The 20,814-nt window shown below is 42.9% G+C and overlaps 1 protein-coding gene across 2 annotated transcripts in view; it reads right to left on the bottom strand.

Annotated features, from left to right (window-relative positions):
• The window catches only part of MCCC2 (methylcrotonyl-CoA carboxylase subunit 2), an 82,270-nt gene that overhangs the window by 15,599 nt on the left and 45,857 nt on the right, over positions 1–20,814 (bottom strand). For both annotated transcript variants that reach the window (XM_054032414.1, XM_054032413.1), the window contains exons 8-15: positions 20,546–20,610; positions 16,380–16,479; positions 14,116–14,211; positions 12,675–12,747; positions 12,349–12,425; positions 5,573–5,639; positions 5,189–5,345; positions 4,210–4,324 (exon numbers count right to left, since the gene is read on the bottom strand). In XM_054032414.1, coding sequence (XP_053888389.1) covers positions 4,210–4,324; positions 5,189–5,345; positions 5,573–5,639; positions 12,349–12,425; positions 12,675–12,747; positions 14,116–14,211; positions 16,380–16,479; positions 20,546–20,610 — 750 coding nt within the window. The remainder of the gene's footprint in view (positions 1–4,209; positions 4,325–5,188; positions 5,346–5,572; positions 5,640–12,348; positions 12,426–12,674; positions 12,748–14,115; positions 14,212–16,379; positions 16,480–20,545; positions 20,611–20,814) is intronic.

Raw genomic sequence — 20,814 nt, 5'->3', positions numbered from 1 at the left:
CCAAATACTGTCTAGACCATCCCTGATAGACATTTATCTAACCTACTCTTAAATGTCTCCAGAGACGGAGATTCCACAACCTCCCTAGGCAATTTGTTCCAGTGTTTAACCACCCTGACAGTTAGGAACTTTTTCCTAATGTCCAACCTAGACCTCCCTTGCTGCAGTTTAAACCCATTGTTTCTGGTTCTATCCTTAGAGGCTAAGGTGAACAAGTTCTCTCCCTCCTCCTTATGACACCCTTTTAGATACCTGAAAACTGCTATCATGTCCCCTCTCAGTCTTCTCTTTTCCAAACTAAACAAACCCAATTCTTTCAGCCTTCCTTCATAGGTCATGTTCTCAAGACCTTTAATCATTCTTGTTGCTCTTCTTTGGACCCTTTCCAATTTCTCCACATCTTTTTTAAAATGCGGCGCCCAGAACTGGACACAATACTCCAGCTGAGGCCTAACCAGAGCAGAGTAGAGCGGAAGAATGACTTCTCGTGTCTTGCTCACAACACACCTGTTAATACATCCCAGAATCATGTTTGCTTTTTTTGCAACAGCATCACACTGTTGACTCATATTTAGCTTGTGGTCCACTATAACCCCTAGATCCCTTTCTGCCGTACTCCTTCCTAGACAGTCTTTTCCCATTCTGTATGTGTGAAATTGATTTTTCCTTCCTAAGTGGAGCACTTTGCATTTGTCTTTGTTAAACTTCATCCTGTTTAACTCAGACCATTTCTCCAATTTGTCCAGATCATTTTGAATTATGACCCTGTCCTCCAAAGCAGTTGCAATCCCTCCCAGTTTGGTATCATCCGCAAACTTAATAAGCGTACTTTCTATGCCAATATCTAAGTCGTTGATGAAGATATTGAACAGAGCCGGTCCCAAAACAGACCCCTGCGGTACCCCACTCGTTACGCCTTTCCAGCAGGATTGGGAACCATTAATAACAACTCTCTGAGTACGGTTATCCAGCCAGTTATGCACCCACCTTATAGTAGCCCCATCTAAATTGTATTTGCCTAGTTTATCGATAAGAATATCATGCGAGACCGTATCAAATGCCTTACTAAAGTCTAGGTATACCACATCCACCGCTTCACCCTTATCCACAAGGCTCGTTATCTTATCAAAGAAAGCTATCAGATTGGTTTGACATGATTTGTTCTTCACAAATCCATGCTGGCTGTTCCCTATCACCTTACCACCTTCCAAGTGTTTGCAGATGATTTCCTTAATTACTTGCTCCATTATCTTCCCTGGCACAGAAGTTAAACTAATTGGTCTGTAGTATCCTGGGTTGTTTTTATTTCCCTTTTTATAGATGGGCACTATATTTGCCCTTTTCCAGTCTTCTGGAATCTCTCCCGTCTCCCATGACTTTCCAAAGATAATAGCTAGAGGCTCAGATACCTCCTCTATTAGCTCCTTGAGTATTCTAGGATGCATTTCATCAGGCCCGGGTGACTTGCAAGCATCTAACTTTTCTAAGTGATTTTTAACTTGTTCTTTTTTTATTTTATCCGCTAAACCTACCCCCTTCCCATTAGTATTCACTATGTTAGGCATTTTTTATGTTAAAAATGCACACTTTATTTCCAGTCTGCATTTGTATAGCTTCAGTTTTCAGCCATTAGATCATATTCTACCTTTGTCTGATAGATTGAAAAGCCCATTATTAAAAATTTGTTCCCTGTGTAGGTACTTATGAACTGATCAAGTTACCCCTTAACGTTCTTTGTAAAGCTAGATAGATTGAGTCTATCACCATAAGCATGTTTTCTAATCCTTTAATCATTCTTATGACTCGTCTCTGTTCCCTCTCCAGTTTAACATCTTTCTGGAATTGTGGACACCAGAACTGGACACATAGTATTCCAGCAGTGGTTGCAGCAGTGCTACATGCAAAAATAAAATAACTTCTCCATCCCTACTTAAGAATCCCCTGTTTATGCATTCCAGGATTGCATTAGCCCTTTTGGCCACAGCATGGCACTGGGAGCTCACGTTTAGCTCATTATCCACCATGACCCTCAGATTTTTTTCAGTCAGTACTTCCCAGGATAGATGTAGCTATGGCCTACATACTTTGTTACTAGGTATATACATTTACATTTAGCCACATTAAAATGCAAGTTGTTTGCTTGAATCCAGTTTACCAAGCAATCTAGATCACTCTGAATCAAAGACCTGTCCTCTTCATTATTTACCACTCCCCCAATCTTCATGTCATCTGCAAACTTTATCAATAATGATTTTATGTTCTCTTCCAGGTCATATACAAAAATGTTAAATAGCATAGGCCAAGAACCAATCCCTGTGGCTCCCCACTAGAAACATACCCGCTCGATGACCATTTCCCATTTACAATTACATATTGAGACCTATCAGTTAGACAGCTTTTAGTCCATTTAATGAGCCCCTATTGTTCTAGTTCTTTAATTAAAATGTTGTATGATAGCACTCTAGCAGTTCAAAGGAAAGGTATTACAACGTCAGCCAGCTAGAATGCAAGATTAGATGAGAATGATGGTACAAAAGGTAGATCATGCCAAACCAACCTGATCTCCTTCTTTGAGAAGGTAACAGATCTTTTAGACAAAGGAAATGCAGTGGATCTAATTTACCCAATTTCAGTAAGGCATCTGATACGGTTCCACATGGGGAATTATTAGCTAAATTGGAAAAGATGGGGATCAATATGAAAATTGAAAGGTGGATAAGGAACTGGTTAAAGGGGGGACTACAACGGGTCGTACTGAAAGGTGAACTGTCAGGCTGGAGGGAGGTTACTAGTGGAGTTCCACAGGGATTGGTTTTGGGACCAATCTTATTTAATCTTTTTATTACTGACCTTGGCACAAAAAATGGGAATGTGCTAATAAAGTTTGCGGATGACACAAAGCTGGGAGGTATTGCCAATACAGAGAAGGACCGGGATATTATACAGGAAGATCTGGATGACCTGGTAAACTGGAGTAATAGTAATAGGATGAAATTTAATAGTGAAAAGTGCAAGATCATGCATTTAGGGATTAATAACAAGAATTTTTGTTATAACCTGGGGATGCATCATTTGGAAGTAACAGAGGAGGAGAAGGATCTCGGAGTATTGGTTGATCACAGGATGACTATGAGCCGCCAATGTGATATGGTCGTGAAAAAAGCGAATGCGGTCTTGGGATGCATCAGGTGAGATGTCCAGTAGAGATAAGGAGGTGTTAGTACCGTTATACAAGGCACTGGTGAGACCTCATCTGAAATACTGTGTGCAGTTCTGGTCTCCCATGTTTAAGACGGATGAATTCAAACTGGAACAGGTACAGAGAAGGGCTACTAGGATGATCCAACGAATGGAAAAACTGTCTTATGAAAGGAGACTCAAAGAGCGTGGCTTGTTTAGCTTAACCAAAAGGCGGCTGAGGAGAGATATGATTGCTCTCTATAAATATATCAGAGGGATAAATACCAGGGAGGGAGAGGAATTACTTAAGCTCAATACCAATGTGGACACAAGAACAAATGGATATAAACTGGCCATCAGGAAGTTTAGACTTGAAATTAGACAAAGGTTTCTAACCATCAGAGGAGTGAAGTTCTGGAACAGCCTTCCAAGGGGAGCAGTAGGGGTAAAAGATATATCTAGCTTCAAGACTAAGCTTGATAAATTTATGGAGGGGATGGTATGATGGGATAGCCTAATTTTGGCAATTAATTGATCTTTGACTATTAGCGGTAAACTCATATGCCCAATGGCCCAATAGGATCTGAGTTACTACAGAGAATTCTTTCCTGGGTGTCTGGCTGGTAAGTCTTGCCCACATGCTCAGGGTTTAGCTGATCGCCATATTTGGGGTCGGGAAGGAATTTTCCTCCAGAACAGATTGGCAGAGGCCTTGGGGGTTTTTCGCCTTCCTCTGCAGCATGGGGCATGGGTCACTTGCTGGAGGATTCTCTGCACCTTGAAGTCTTTAAATCATGATTTGAGGACTTCAATAGCTCAGACATAGGTTAGGGGTTTGATACAGGAGTGGGTGGGTGAGTTTCTGTGGCCTGCATTGTGCAGGAGGTCAGACTAGACGATCATAATGGTCCCTTCTGACCTTAAAGTCTATGATTCTACCCATAATACCAGAGGTAGGCCAAGAGTCTCTACTTTCATTTGGCATTTGCCTGGATCTTATCAGGGGTGAGCAGAAGAGAGTGACAGTACCTGTTTCCCCTCCCTTGCTTTTTGGTCCTTAGCTACTGTGGCCAGGACAGTTGCGGCTTGTTCTCCTCCCATCACTGAGATGCGAGCGTTTGGCCACATATAAAGAAATCTTGGACTGAAAAAATACAACATTAAACAAACTTAAAACAAAACACAAAGATCAGCTTTTTACCAGAGAATTAAAAATACACTGTTGAGGTGAACAATTCTGTTATGTGTATTGATAGGGTTTATTTTAGAAGTGTAAATTAATGTAGACCAATACTCCATTGTTTGTAACATCATGTTATAGGGTTTGAAAAATATGCTCCATTGTTTCCAATTTTAAAGGCTCTAGTATTTCCATTTCTTAAACATTTATCTTTCATCCCCCACCCCGAAAACAAACAAGAAAGCACACAAGACATAACAAATAAACCTGTCACATGACTCTTTACTTTAGTTAACAACTGCAGCTTCAATAGAACCAGAGGCATTGATGCCATCAAAAACACTATTTGAATAGTGTGAACAGAGACTAAAAAACTAACAAATTTTTTGGGCAGATCCTATAAACATTGCTCATACGAACAGACCCCCTGCAGCCAATGGGGCTTTCACACAAATAAGCACTACTTGTATGAATAAGGGTTACAGGGCCCAGCCCACTATGTTTGCTGTGGGATGCACAAAAAACGGCAACCATTTTTCATTTTTTAGCAATGGAGAAATAGTTTTGTTTTGTTTTTTAAAAGTTAGCTATTTATCTTCCCGAGAATTTCCTCCACCACAAAATTTTAAGACTAGTTAAGTTATGAGCCTAACAATCTCCACAAGGTCCTACAGCTATTATTTACTTCTGGTCGCACCCACTGTGTGCAAGATGCTTTCTAAACAAAGGCAGCACAATTTCTGTCAGGGTTAAAATTAATTTTTGGGTAATGGGATTTGAAAGTCATATGAAACCTTTACTTCCTATTATAATAGGAGTGATGCTTACCTGTATGCCCTTCCACACATACCATAGTTTCCAGCACCATAGGATCCTCCAATAATTACTGTTATTTTAGGTACACTGGCACAGGCTACAGCAGTTACCATCTTGGCTCCATCCTTTGCTATTCCTCCAGCTTCATAATCTCTACCAACCATGAAACCTAATACATTTTAAGATGAACAAGATCTTTCAGTTGCTAAATACTAGCTACGCATCACTCACTCAAACAAAACCATATTATTATAAATCATTGCTGGGAATGGGCCTATATGTTCAGACAGGCTTGTTTCTGACAATTGAGAGATACAGATAATATACACACAGATGCTGCCTCAATGCCTGAACCTGAATGACCAGCAACAAAGCCTATTAGTCAGGTTTACTCACCTGTGATGTTCTGCAAAAACACAATGGGAATATTTCTTTGGCAACATAATTGAATAAAATGAGTTCCCTGCAAACAGAGTAAAGGTAAATTGTTAAGAGATGAATGAGTGAAGCAATATCTACAGTCACTCTGTTTGATGTTATTGTCACTCTACTTCCAATGGACTTTTTGCCATAGGCTTCAAGTGGGAACAAGGCCAGGCCCTGCTTTGTTCCCTTCATCATAGGGGACACACTGGGGGCAGGACCCTCTTCCCACTAAAGTCAATAGCAAAACTTCCACTGACTTCAATGGAAACAGGAGCCTGTGAATAACGTGTAGGTTCAAAGATAAAGTAACAACTAATACTGTATAATGGAAAATAAACAGATAAAAACCGCAGTTATGAGTGAAACCTCATTTTTACATTCCTTCCAGTGAAATCTACCCAAATCCTCAGTGCCTTACCTTTCTTATTCTTCCAAACTACTGCAGTATTCGATTTCTCCATCATTTCCATGGAGCACAGAGGAAATTCTGTCTTTTTATTCTCTCTCTTCCTCCCTCTCCTCATTTCCTAACTAAGGGCTATTTTACCTAATAAAGAAATGGCAGCAGATTCCTCTGCAATCAGTTACACTCTAGTAATTGCTGCCATTAGAGGTGGGGTTAATTTAAAGAACAGATGTAGCAAACAGAAGGTAACAAAATTAAGGCTTCAGAGTAGCAACCGTGTTACTGCATTTAGCCGTATGGAGTGGAAATCCATCAACTTCATACAATTAAGGCTATGTCTACAGTAGGACTTTTGTCAGTAAAACTTTTGTCAGTCAGGGGTGTGAAAAAAAAACCACACCCCTGACTGACATAAGTTCTGGTGTGAACAGCGCTGTGTCATAGAGCGGTTACACAGGAGACCTTGCAGGAGCGCAACTGCAGCGGTACAACTGTGCTGCTGTAAGATCCGTACTGCCTAAGGCAACAAGAACAATGCTGCTGTATAGAAAGCCATTAACAGCCTGAGTCACTGCTCCCTTGTAGTTCCAGGGAGGCAGGGCAGCCTGAGGAAAGACTCCAGGATAACCTCAGCAGCAAAGGCAGTTTGGGGCTGCACTCAAGAATTTGAGAAACTACGAAACTTTTTCTTAATTTTATTGGCTTTGTCCATTAAATGTTTTGTTTTGCACATTAAACAATTGTACCTAAACCATCTTTGGCAAACCTACCCACAGTCACGCAGCCTTTGGGAATTTTTCCATCCCCATCCGCCCCACTCTAGCACTTCCAAAGGCCTGGTTGTTGCGGGGTGTGTGATGCAGGGTTCAGGTACAAAAACATTTTATTGTATTATGTTTGGAGGAATCCCATACAATTGATTGAACTTGAATGCTGACTGAAATGCTGACTGACTTGGAGAGCAGGTCAGGAGGACAAAGAATCCCACTAGCTAATTGAGCATGGCCAAGATCAGTGAGGCAAGGCAAAAAGCAGAGTATTTACAAAGCATCAGAGTAGTGAGATAGTCCACAAGATTATTTATGCCTGTGAGTCATTGCCAAGGATATTTTAGGCTTCATATTTCAGCCTATTACATATGGTTAGTTTTATCACATGTGAAGATAAAAAGAGCATGTTTTACATTCTTAGGTAAACCATGAAAAAATAACCAACAAGCTGAAATGGCTTTGCCACATTTTGGGGGGGGGGGGGGGGAAAACCTTAATTCTGTAACACAAAATCTATTCTGTGAGATAACAGTAAAAAATAACCTGAAAGGGCACGAAGCAGGTGGTCGTACTGATACTGAAAAATGTAAACTTGACACAAATGAAAGACTTGGCTTTTCAGTCAATATTACATATTGTTCCTTCATTTAAAAACCTTATTTATCCTCTGCTGATAGAGTTTAAATTAATAACCATTCTTTCAGACTATAAACCCCTGAGAGGTGCACCATAGCAACTGACCTGTTCACAATACTCAAATAACCCCTAGTTGCTAGCAAAGAGGGGAAAACTGATAATACACATAGAAGCACTCAAAAGACTAGTGATCACTTTGGGGAAAAGCCACAGTAGGCAAGGTCTGCCATTTTTAATAGGTATGTATAGTTTTGGAACTGTTACTAATAGTGTGTGCTTTCTTCGTTACATTATCAGGTTATGCCCATTACAGAAGATAAATCGTATGTTGTACAGACTAAGCTAAAAGTTAGGTGAGGGTCTCATTTATAAAAAAAAAAATAGAGCAGAGCAACAGTTCTGCTATAGTTAAGGTTAAGACCAGCTTTCTGTTTGCAGTTTGACTGTTCTAAATGCTCTAATCTGTATAGTTAATCAGATTGCCTTGAAATTTGGTGTGCCTCATGGAGAAGCAGGGTACAGATAGTGATCCAAATTTGGGGCCATTGGAACAAGGGGTTCCCAGGATACTGCTCCTAGAGGGAAAAAAAACAGCTTTTCTTAAAGTTGACATGTTCTGGCAACATTTTTTGCTCACATACAGAGACCAAACCAGGGCTCAGATCATCACATCAGGATCTCAGATGCTTGAAGGTTACCCCAACAGAGTGCATGGCACCCACCTTCCCTTTGGGGGAAATCAAATTAAAACATTTTTTGAAACAGAGTTTGCTTCTCCAGTTAGGCACTTTAAGGGCTTGTCTTCACGTATAGCACTACAGCTGCACCACTGTGGGGCTTTTGTGAAGACTTTACTGCACCAACAAAAGAACTTCTCTCATCAGCCTAATTAATCCACCTCCCTGAAAGACAGTAGCTATGTCAGTGGGAGAAGGCCTCCAGTTGACATAGTGCTGTCTACATGGGGGGGTTAGGTGGGTATAACTATGTTGCTCAAGGGTGTGGATTTTTCACACCCTTGAGTGGTGTAGTTATACTGACATAGGTCTGTAGTGTAGACCTGGCCTAAAGCTTATGCACTCCATGGATTACACTGAGAATATACAGAGTGAAGTGCTAACTGTCCATAAAACTATCTCTATGTCACAGGACCAGGATGGCTTCAAGGACACATTATGGTTACCAATTCTGAGCAACACTCTAGTCACTGTGAGCTCAAATCCAACCTAGGGCAGAAATTTGAAGTAAAAAAAAAAAAGCAGGCATATTGCTCCAATCTGCCTCTGTCAAAGGGGAATTTTTATTCTGGGGGAAAGTCCCTCTCCCTACACCTTGCTATGTGAGCTGGGATCTGAGGGTTCCTCTCCTCTCCCCTCCCCCCCTGGTCTCTGAGCCCAGCTCTCTGTCCCCATGGGTGCACCAGGATCAGGGGAAGGGTGTAACTTTCCTTTCCTGCTCCCCTCCCCATATGAGTATGGTTCTGGAGGGCCCCTGCCTTTCTGGGGGTGTGAGCCCCTCTCACTATACCTCCCCCAGGTGAGCCAGGATCTGGGGAAGTCCTGCGTCTGGATGGGGAGCTTAGAACAGGCATGCTTGGGTCATGCACCAAGAACAAACTGCTGAGACTGGCTGAGGAGTGAGGAGTAAGAATGGGTATCAAACTCTCCAGCACTTGGTGCAGGAGAGCACTCATTGACATGAAAGGAGCAGTTCACATGTCTCAGAGTATTGTTTCAGGCTGTACTAATCTCCATTAGGTATTCTCTTTCATCTGACAACATCTCATTGAGACAAATGGGCCACTGAACACCTCTGAAGCTGCTATGCAGCTGATGGATGCATAGAGGCTCTCCCTTATAGTCTCCCTCCTAATTTCATACAATATTATAATGGAGCACCAACTCGGCCCCCACTATGGTTGGGAAGTCCTTCTTGTTAAAAGGATTACTCTTCTTAATGCTCTAAAATACATGTGCTTACACAGATTGTCTTAAAATTTGCTATGCCTCATGGTACTGTAGGGTTAGCAAATCCACATGTGGGGTCATTGAGCAAGGTGTTCCCAAAATACAGTCACAAGGGGAAAAAAACAGTATTTCATTGAGTTCACAGATTCTAGCACCTCTGAAGTTTGAAACACACCCTGGGCAGAAATCTGAGAATGAACTATGAACAATTGTGAAAAATCTGCCTCTGTCCAGAGGGAGGGGGTGGGGTGTGTGGGAGGGGGTGTGGTGTGTGTGTTGGTATTTTTGTTTGGGGAGGGGTTTAGAAATGTAATCTGAACACAGCAGAATATTCAGAAGATGGTGCAACTATTTTTAAAAGAAAACAAAATACACATGCAAATGTTCACGAGGAAGGGAGAGGTGATTAGGGCTTAAAAAAAGGTTTGGGTCTGCAGCAAGGAATGGGGGTATTATGGGGTAAGTGGGAATGGGTGGCTGGGCAAGGAAGAGGGTTTAGGGGTCTCAGGTGAAAGGGAAGGGGTAGCACAGGAAGTTGGGGGTTTAGGAATGGGGGGCTGTTAGCTCTGAATTCTTCCCTTCTGTATGTGCACTGGGATCTGGGACAGCCCGATCCCTCTGCAGGTGTCTGAGACCTTCTCCCTGACCACTGTGTGTTTTGGGATCTTGGGGGCCCTACTAACCTTGGGGTGGGGTGTCTCGGTGGCCATACATAGCCCGTGAAATTTGAACATTTACCCATGATGCTGCTGTGGATTTTTTAAAAAAATTGTTATTTTCTCAGGACCAGGGTCGGCTCCAGGCACCAGCGAAGGAAGTAGGTGCCTGGGGCGGCCAATAGAAAGGGGCGGCACTCCGTCGGTTATTGGGGCGGCACGTCCAGGTCTTCAGCGGCACTTCGGTGGCAGCTCAATCTGTTTTTTTGTTTGTTTGTTTTTCTTCACCGCTTGGGGCAGCAAAAAAGCTGGAGCCGATCCTGCAAAGGACTTTGCTCATATCATTATGACTGCTCCAATTCACTCCTTCACCATTCAGTACGCTACACCTCACACAGTTAATGCAGCTGGAGTGAATGCAGATAATTCTCAGTAGCTATTGCCAGCTCCAGACGGCAGAATAGAGGTTGCATGGACATTTATTTTCCCGGTTTTCAGAAGTCTGAATTGTGCTGAATTTGATGTTCTGGAAGGTCACCGGTTACTGGGCAACCGTAACTCTGTGTTAATTAAGTTTTCTGCCATTTAACAGGAGAATATGAATTGGACAGGTCTGATTACAGAAGTGGCTGACAGTTACCACCAAGTTTCATGGGAGGACTCTGAACACTATCATTCCATTGTTCAGAACATGTACTCTATTTGGAGATTGGATTTTGATAAACTACTCTTATAGTGCCAGATACGATGGCATAAATAATAAGGAGAAAGAGAGAAAAAGTACTCCCTTGCTTTCTTGTTGATAGGAAAGCTTTTGCAATACTAATCACCAGAGAATACTGAAGGTATAAAAGGGTAATGAGGTCTTTACAAGCTGCAGAGAGCTGTAGAAAACAAATGTCACCAGAAAATGGTCTTATTTATTGCAATCCTTAAAGTTCAAAGTATTCTCCATTACACGCAGCTCAACTTTGTGCCTTGTTTCATGACACCTATGAGCCAAGCAAAATCTTTTCCCTTCTTCAACTTTTTCCAAAAAGCTCTCTTTCCCCCAGTCTTCCTGCACAACTTCCTCGCCAGTTCTGTGAGGATTTCATCAAAAGAGACCAGGATATAGGATAACTATTGCCCTTCTTCCCCGCAAAATAGAAATTCAGTTTGGCCTTATTACTGGTTTATTTAAAAAATCCAGAATCCCATATTTAAGTAAGACAGAACTTGGCCAATAGTCACCTTTTCACCTAAAGAGCCTCTCTGTTCCCTGATCCTTCTGTAAAAGCACTGACATATTCAGAACATTGTATTGGAGTAACACTTTTGTTTTTAAAAAAAGGAGCAAAAATACACTGTACCGAGGTTGTAAAGAAGATATAAGGATGTATATCAGGGATTGACAGCCTTTGGCATGCGCTCCGCCAAGGTAAGCACCCTGGCGGGCCGGGCCGGATTGTTTACCTGCCACATCCACAGGTTCGGCCGATCACGACTCCCACTAGCTGCGGTTCGCCGTCCCAGGCCAATGGGGGCTACAGGAAGCGGCCCGGGGCAAGGGATGTGCTGGCTGCCGCTTCCTGCTGCCCCCATCGGCCTGGAGCGGTGAACCGCAGCCAGTGGGCGCCGTGATCGGCCGTACCTGCGGACGCGGCAGGTAAACAAATCAGCCCGGCCCACCAGGGTGCTTACCCTGGTGGGCCGCGTGCCAAAGGTTGCCGATCCGTGATGTACATTATATATTTATTTTATTGGTTAGTTTATTTCAGGAGTTACCAAGGAGAAGTATGAAAAGCAAACCTATGGTAAGCCAACAAATTGGATACCAGAATGAGAAATAAGAGTACACTAGAAATTTTGACTGGGACTAAATTCTTGCCAATCACTACAAAAATTATGATTTACTGTAACATTTCAATTTTAAAGGGTTAGAATTTCATCTAACAATTACTTTTTAAAGCATTTGTATTGACTTTCCTATAACAGCTGGAGGTTTTAGAATTTATTACTTCAACTGTGTCATATCCATACAGCTTTGATTGCTCTTCCTGTAACTATACTTTCCTCTTACCATGTCTACCTCTTATCTGAAACAGTTATGGTAACACCATCTTTAATAAAATAAAGTCAATTACTTTTAAAGTCTATCAAGGAATTTTGGTCATTTCATGTTCACAGCAGATACTCACACAGACAAGTCCATCAGTTATTACAAAAAAAGACCATTTTTCCTCTTGGAAATTCTGGTTCAATAGTTGAATTCTCAGTAACAATGTTCAATTAAAATTTGAAAAGAGGCTCAATAACACATTAAACTTGCCTTCTTTGCTGACTCAGAGAAGAGAACTCCATTGTTTCCAATAATTCCTACTGGGTAACCAAATAGTCTAGCAAATCCTGAACAGGGAAAAAAGAACAACAACAAAAAGTTACAAATTTTCAGGTACATTGATTTCACTATAAAAAATGCAGAGCTAATACTATTTCCTTGATGCAGTGATGTGTCTCTTGAGGAAAGAATTTTTTTTATTATTAAATAATTTTAAAGCTCAGCACAATGGGTGAGCCAAACAAAATGATCCCACCTGTAAAACTGGGAGAAATATTTATATAATAATTTAAAATATATATATATGTTTTAAATACCTGTGATTAACGTATCCCCATATAAGGCTTTGAATTCATCAAATTTACTTCCATCTACAATTCTAGCAATGACCTTGAGGGGGTGGAAAAAAGAGGAAAATTAGGTTCCCCTCCTTATTTTAGTTTGCACTAAAATTTGTTTAGAAAGACAGAGTGCACTTTGACATTTAACTTGTCATCATGTATTCAAGGGATTTTGAAATAACCATTTCATTTTGATGGCAGGCAAAAGTTAGGCTGGGGGAAAAGAACCCTTTTACCTTATAAGTTATGCTTTACCTCTATTTTCATGAAAAGAGGGTCTATTTTAAAGGAGATTTAAAGCTTGAGAACATCAGGTCCCAAACTTTACACACCTTCTAAACTGAATTTTAAGTAAGTTCTTCTGTTTACTACGTCAGACAGAAAAACTGTTTTTTCCAGGCATATTAATCACAAATGGATACACTCACTATATATTTCAAAGATAGAAAAAGCTACATACATGCATTTGCCAGTCTCTTTAGAGGTACATGCATATGAAGCTTTGCTTATGTTTGGGACCTGTCATACAACAATGGATGATCAGTTTTAAAATTACCAAGATTCGGTTTTGTGACTAATCATATGAGCATAACCAGCAAGACACATGACAAAAGAAATGTCAACTTTAAAGAATAGGAAACTGGGGTATTAAAGTACTTCAGTGTCCCCGTAATGAAAGTGAGACTTCATGTCTCCTGGAAAAGTATTTAAAGGAGGTTTCAAGCCACGACTCTTAAATACAGACCAAATACTGGTCTTGCAGGCAAAGTCTGAGTAAATAGGCTTTGCACATGGGACCTTATGCAGGAGGACTTGGAGAGAATGCAGTCCTCCCCAACCCATAAACAGTGTGTAAACTGATTGTGCAGCTGTTACTGAGGCCTTAGGGTCCTCTAAGAGCATGTTGTGATCAGTAGATATGCAAAGTAGTGCTACATATTGTGGAGCAGCACTCTGCAGGGTGAGACCCCTTTGTGTGGCTGGGAGAGCTGAACTATTTCTGTTATGTTTGAGGCCTCCAGAATCCTTAAATCAGGACAGAATCCTTTATATTTAGCTCTACAGAATTAGCAAAAAAAGAAAGCTAAAATACTGTATTCGAGCAGTGGCCACGTGGTATAGAAGATCTGCAAACATATTAGTTAACTGTAGTCTTGGCAACCTTTTTAAAATACTATTAAACTCTAACCTTTGTTAATGCTTTTTTCAACAGAATAATAGAAAAGGGTTACATTTTTAACAATGCATTGACATTTTACTGGGCTTACCAAAACAAGAACATTTAAAACATTAGAAAGCCCAATACTATATTCTGAAGACAAATGTTGAGGAATAAATGAAGCATGCCTTCCTGCAAGGAAACTGAGTGTAAAAAGTATTTTGTGTGTGTATTTTGCAGCTACATTTTTATCTATACCTCTTTGACATCAAAGTTTCTTTTAATCTGATCCCCAACTATTCCATATAATTCATCAGCAGGATATAAAGGCTCTTCTGATGGTTCCACTGTCACCTGCAGCAATTTAATAAAGCTATTAAAATGACAAAGAAATTATTTCACACCATAAGCCAAAACAGCCTAGTGAATTTCCCAACTACCCTGTTCATAGCTACCCTTTCACCACTCATGCTCAAATCACTCTACTCGCTTCCCACCTTGTTTTGCGTCAAGTCCAAGCCCCTTACACTGAAGGGTCTGAACAGCATCAGTCCTCACTTTCTTTCTCTCCCTAACTCCTACTACTGCACACCTCACCTCTGCCCATGCTCCACACTGACAATTCCTCCCACTTTACCAAAACTTTTGTATCTTTCTCTCATTTGCATATCTGTACCCTTTTCCCCAACTAGATACCAGGGTGACTGGCACACTATAAACAGGAAAATATTTTTTCCAGGCCATTACTTATGTTTATATACCCTCTCCTCCTTCAGGCAGTGTACTCTGTCTCCTCAATCTGACCCTCTGACTTAAGCCAATTCCTCCACTCAGGGGTGAAAGTAACTTAAAGGATTTAACGGTACTCCGGAGTCCTTGGGAGGGGACGGGGCCTCAACCGGAAGAGGCATGGCCTCTACCGGAAGAGGCGGGGCCTTTAAATCCCCGGGAGCTTTAAATCAGGATTTAAAGAGCCCAGGGCTAGGGCTGTGGTAGCAGCAGCTGGGAGCCCCAGGCCCTTTAAATCACCCCAGAGCTACCAGCTGCAGAGGCTGGGAGCCCCGGGGCTGATTTAAAGGACCCGGGGCTCCAGCTTTCGCTACTGCAGCGGAGCCCCGGGCACTTTAAATCACCATCGGAGGAGGCTCCCGGCAGCCGCTGCTACCCCAGGACCCCAGCCTCTGGCGGAGCTTTAAAGGGCCCGGGGCTCCGCTGCAGTAGCAGCAGCTGGGAGCCCCTGGCCCTTTAAATCACCCCAGAGCCCCACCGCCGCTATCCCAGGGCTCCGGCAGTGGGGCTCGGGTGGCGATTTAAAGGGCCCCGGAGGGTAGCGGCAGTGGGATCCCCGGGCCCTTTAAATCACCACCCGAACCCTGCTGCTGGAGCCCCGGGGTAACAGAGGCAGCCAGGGGCTTGGGCGGTGATTTAAAGGGCCCAGGGCTCTGGCTGCCGCTACAGCCCTGGGCCCTTTAAATTGTCCCTGGAGCCCTGCTGCCGGAGCCCTGGGGAGGCAGCGGTGGGGCTCCGGCAGCAAGTTAAAGGGCCCGGGGTGGTAGTGGCTACTGGAGCCCCAGACCCTTTAAATTGTCCCCGGAGTCCTACTGCCAGAGCTCTGGGGAGGCGGTGGTGGGGCTCCGGCGGCTATTTTAAGGGCCGGGGCGGTAGCGGCTGCTGCAGTCCCGGACCCTTTAAATAGCTGCCGGAACCCTGCCGCTGCAACTCCAGGGCTCCGGAGACAATTTAAAGGGCCCGGGGCAGTAGCTGCAGCAGGAGCCCCAGGCCCTTTAAATCGCTGCCAGGGGAAGCCTATCCACCCCGTATGGTGCACCAGCTCTTGCCGGTACACCGTACCGGGGCGTACCGACTTACTTTCACCTCTGCCTCCACTACAAGCCATCCACCCTTTACATCAAACCTACCCCATTATTTTAAAATCAACAAGACACATGATGAACCTGAATTATTAATGATTTGACTACACCCCTTCCCGCTCCACTTCCTTTGTTCTAAAACCCAGATTCAAGGAGGTATTTCAGCATGTACCTGGTTTAAGCATGAGGAGGTCCCATTGAAGTCAATGGGACTGACTGCTCATATGCTTAAAATTAAGTACGTTGTGGAATTGGGCTTACCTTAATTTAGAGTATATTTCTGAAACAGTTACCCCAAACCCCTGCTTACAGATAGCTCTTTGGGATAGGAACTGTGTCTTTTTTCAATGTCAAAAATGTATTTAATGTCAGACATACCAATGCACTATACAAATAATAAGGAAAAACTAGATAAACAGGGTGGGTAAGATAATATCTCTTATTTTGAGCTACACAGAACTCTTCTCCAGTTCTGTTATTCAAAAGCTTCTCTCACCAACAGAAGTTGGTCCAATAAAAGACATTACCTCACCCAACATGTCTCACTAATATCCTGGGCCCAGCACAGCTATAACACAGCAAAAAAAGTTAAAATTATACATTTTAATTTAGAAAATGCATTATGTTCAAAAAATTCAAATATATACTTACATCTACTTTCTTTTGGTAATTTAAACTCCTCACAACTTTCCTAGCTAGATGAAGTGCATGATTGTCATCCAAAGCATAGTGATCAGTTACACCAGACTTTCTGCACAGATGTAAATATATATATATATATATATATATATATATATATATATAAAAATATAAATATATATGTAATATACACCACACATACACACAAAAACTGATAAAAATGAGTTTTTAAAATACTTTGGCCAAGATTTAAAAAATTAGATGCCTAAAATGAGGCTCCCAAATCCATATTTAGGAACTTAACTTAACATACAGTTTCAATTTTTTTTACTTTTGTAAAGAGACCACAAAGGCGGCAGACATCATATTTGCACTCCTCTTTTCTTATACATTTTTGCACCATCCATGTAGTTCCTTACATGGATTTAAAATACAAAGTGTTTCAATATTTAAAATAAAATCTAGTTTGAGCAGCCCAACACTTATGAGTAAGTGAACAATAAAAACCAATACATGTTGAAGAATGAAGAACTATTAAGGAAGAAAAATTTCAATACTAAACTTCTAAAATATGAGTTAAAATAGTGAATGAAAATAACTGAAATTATGGGGGAAATTTGACAGTGATTTTAAAATATTATTAATTGCCTGAATAATAACACTTTAATCACCAATAAACTGAAGTACAAAAAGAGCTTATTTATTCATTGTATTATAAAGGAATGCTTAAATTTTGCTTTTTTTTTTTTTCCCATTCTGAGAACATGAAAGTATATAGTTATTTCAATTTTGGTGGTATAGACTCTTAAAAAATGTTCCTTTTATCACTGGCTATTTTGATTTAGTGTACAATAAGGTACAGTTGACCATAAAGGAAAGAATCCTAGAAGGTATAAGATGTATAACCTTTTCCATGATTTAATAACCTAATAACGTAAAACACAGAATGCACAATAGAAATATACCTATAATATGTATGTTATTGCAGTTGATATATAATAACAAAAACTTTATTCCAACATATGATAGACTCATTCTATTGTAAGTATGGCAGTGTGGGTGTCATACAAGTTCTTATAATATTACCAATTCCATAACCTCAAAAATGCCAAAATAAAAAATACCAAGTCTTAAATAAAAAACAAATTTTGAATAGCCGATGATAAAGTAGTACCAGTAAAATACAACACCATAGAGTCTGGGGATCTGAGGTCAAACATGGTACCTAGAGACTTCCTAGAGTTTCTTTAGTTATTGAACAGGGACACCATTTTCAGTACAATTTCCACTACTATCATTGGATGGGGGCTATGGGCATTAAATGTGTACATTTAAATTACTGGATTGGTAAATTATGGAAGTGGGTTGTCTTCCTCTGAAAAAATGGTTACTCACCTTCTCGTAACTGTTTTTCTTCGAGATGTGTTGTCCATTTCAATCAAGTGTGTGTGTGCACACGTGCCTGGTAGCCGGAAGATTTTTCCCATAGTAGCCTCTGTCGGGTCAGGCTGGGTGCCCCCTGGAATCGCGCCTTTATAGCGCTCAGTATAGATCCTCTGACAGAGGGGTAGGATGGTGGGTATTGGAATGGACATGAACAATACATCTCTAAGAACAATAGTTACGAGAAGGCGAGTAACAGTTTTTTCTTCTTCAAGTGCTTGTTCATGTCCATTCCAATTAGGTGATTCACAAGCCCGAGTTCAGGAGGTGGGGTCGGAGCCGTCCACTGACTGGAGCACTGCTCTTCCAAAGTCTGCATCGTCTGTGGCCTGCTGGGTGATCGCATAGTGTGTGGTGAAAGTATATATGGAGGACCACATTGCTGCTCTGCAGATTTCCTGGGTGCCAGGAGCGCCGTTGAAGAGTCTTGAGCCCTGATGGAGTGCGCAGTGATTGGAGGAGCGGGCACCTTCACCGGGTTGTAGCACTCACGGATGCAGGACATGATCCATAATGAGATAAGTTGAGAGGAGACAGGAAGACCTTTCATTCTGTCCACCACTGCAACAAATAACTAGACCGTCTTTCAGAATGGCTTAATTCTCTCGATGTAGAAGGTTAGCGCTCTGCGGACATCTAATGAGTGAAGCTTTTCCCCTGCCGCTGGAGTGTGCCTTAGTTAGAACAGTGGTTCCAAAACTGGGGTTCTTGAACCCCTGGGGGTTCACAAAATGTTACAGGGGGTTCTTGGGAAAAAATTCCCTAATGGCGGACAGAGCTGTCAATAGGGAGCACGGGGCCTAGAGCCCCTGGACTTCCAAGAGCTAACCAGATCAAAGCAAGCATATCTATCACACTGAGGAGATTTAAAACTTCAAGACTCCTTATAAGAATTGGAAAGGGAGGTGGATATTTTTTGCTGTATTTAAAAGTAAATAGGCAGCTAGTCTGCTCCCTGCCATCAGCACCCAATGGATCCCGTGACTCTCGGGGATCCTGTTCAGGAGCAGACACGGACGGTGCCGTGCTTGGTCATGAGGCTGTCGGCACCGAACTTGGTGCTGGTGTCAGCGTTGGCAGTGCCTCTGGTGGCGTTGTCAGTACCGGGGTCGCTGTTGGTACTGCTGGTGGCACTGGAGCCGCTGTAGAGGCCGGTACTGATGTTGGCGCCGAAGCCACGGCTGGTGCCGAAGCCGGCAATGGTGCTGCAGCCAATGGTGTTGACGTCAGTGGCAGTGGTTCGGTGGCAGTGGTTCAGTGGCTGGTCGCTCAGCCGGTGGGATAAAGATGGCCGAAGCCACCGAAATCGCCACTGAGCGGGACCCTTGGCTTCTTCCCTGGCTCTGGTGAAAGGCCCAGGGAGTCCAGAAGGGCCACTGAGAGGGGTTCTGCCACTGCAGTGGCTACGGCGCCGGGTAAGCCCGTCTGTCCCACTGTGACCTGGACCTCCTGCCCCTGCTCTTATCAGAATGGTAGGTATCTGACTCCAACCCCAAGGTCTCCGAAAATGAAGACCACGGAGGAGCGTCCACAGGTGTTGGTGCCGGAGGGTGCCATGGAGGAGGAGAGCGCCGGGACATTATCACCGGCTTCCCTCTTGATTACACCTGGGGTCGGAGCCACCTCTGTGCTAGGGGGCGAGAACAGCGCTGTGAGATGCAGCAACTCTTGAGCCACTTCGAAAGCCTCCAGTGTCAAGGGGAGCAACAGTTGCTTGGCAGTAGAGTCCGGCGATCGCAATGGGCCCAGACTCAATTGCCTCGCCTCAGCAGGAGTCAATGCGGCCCTGCCCGGGGATCTAGTGCTGTGGCCCAACTGGGGTCTCACAGCCATTCGCTCCTTAGACTTAGCTGTGGGAGAACGCTCTCCCTCCGGCGGCTTCTTCTTCTGTGGCACTGGCAACTGAAACTGGTGCCTGGCCGACTGGCCGTGGGAAGAGCCGTGCCGGTCTCAGGAGTCATCCTTTTTTGGCACCGGTTCCTGGGATGACAGTGCCGGGGCACTCCGCGCCAACGTGCTGTGTGTGGGGTCTCCCGACCCAGGGTTTGAGTGGGGGCGAAGAGCTGCCTCCATTAGGAGAACCTTAACCTGCTGTTCCCCTTCTTTAATAGTTCTGGGAGGGAACTGGCAGTAGATCCTACACCGGTCCTTTTGGTGACCTTACCTTAGGCACCTTAGACAAGAAGTGTGGGGGTCACTCTTTGGCATGCGCTTAGCGCAGACCTCACAGGTTTTGAAACCCGGGGACCACGGCATACCCCAGTTGCGGGGAGTCAGAAGGGGGGGAACCCCCAACTAACTTTAAACTACTATACAATGAACTACAGAGAACTATACACAAAAAAATGGAGATAAAGGCACTTGCTAAGCAAGGGCTATGGGACATTCCAGCTAACCGTCACTGGCGGTAAGAAGGGACTGAAGGGGTGGCGGGTTGGCAGGGCTCTATATTGAGCACCACGAAGGCATGACTCCAGGGGTGCCCAGGCCGACCCGACAGAGGCTGCTATGGGAAAAATCTTCCGGCTACTGTGCATGCGCACACACCTGATTGGAATGGACATGAACAAGCACTCGAAGAAGAATTAGTTACTGGTCATTGCTGGACTAGGATACTAAACTAGATGGACCAACCTGCTACAGAAAATCTTTTGATCAGTTCATTTTTAGCCCCATTAAAAACTAAAAGGGGTGTGTGGAAAATGACAAGCCCCAGGGGGATTTGTTTGTTTTACCGGCAGTGAAGATCAGCACCTCCAAGATCCTCCGCTGATACTTCCTCACCAGTTGCCGCTTTAACCTATAATATATAAACAGTAGAATCAGGGAAAGAGTTTGCACTTACTTCACATGAATGTTTAGAAAAGTTTAGTAATAAAAAGAGTTCCTCTCCAAATGTTTCTTCACTAATTAGACTCAGTCATGTTTCTGCAATATTTTCCCGCTATAGTATTTATAATGTGCTAAGATGATCTTTTTTAAATTACCCACATTTCATGGAATT

Source organism: Malaclemys terrapin, chromosome 6, assembly GCF_027887155.1.
Source record: "Malaclemys terrapin pileata isolate rMalTer1 chromosome 6, rMalTer1.hap1, whole genome shotgun sequence".
NCBI classification, from domain to species: domain Eukaryota; kingdom Metazoa; phylum Chordata; order Testudines; family Emydidae; genus Malaclemys; species Malaclemys terrapin.
This window is presented reverse-complemented; position numbering and strand designations above follow the sequence as displayed.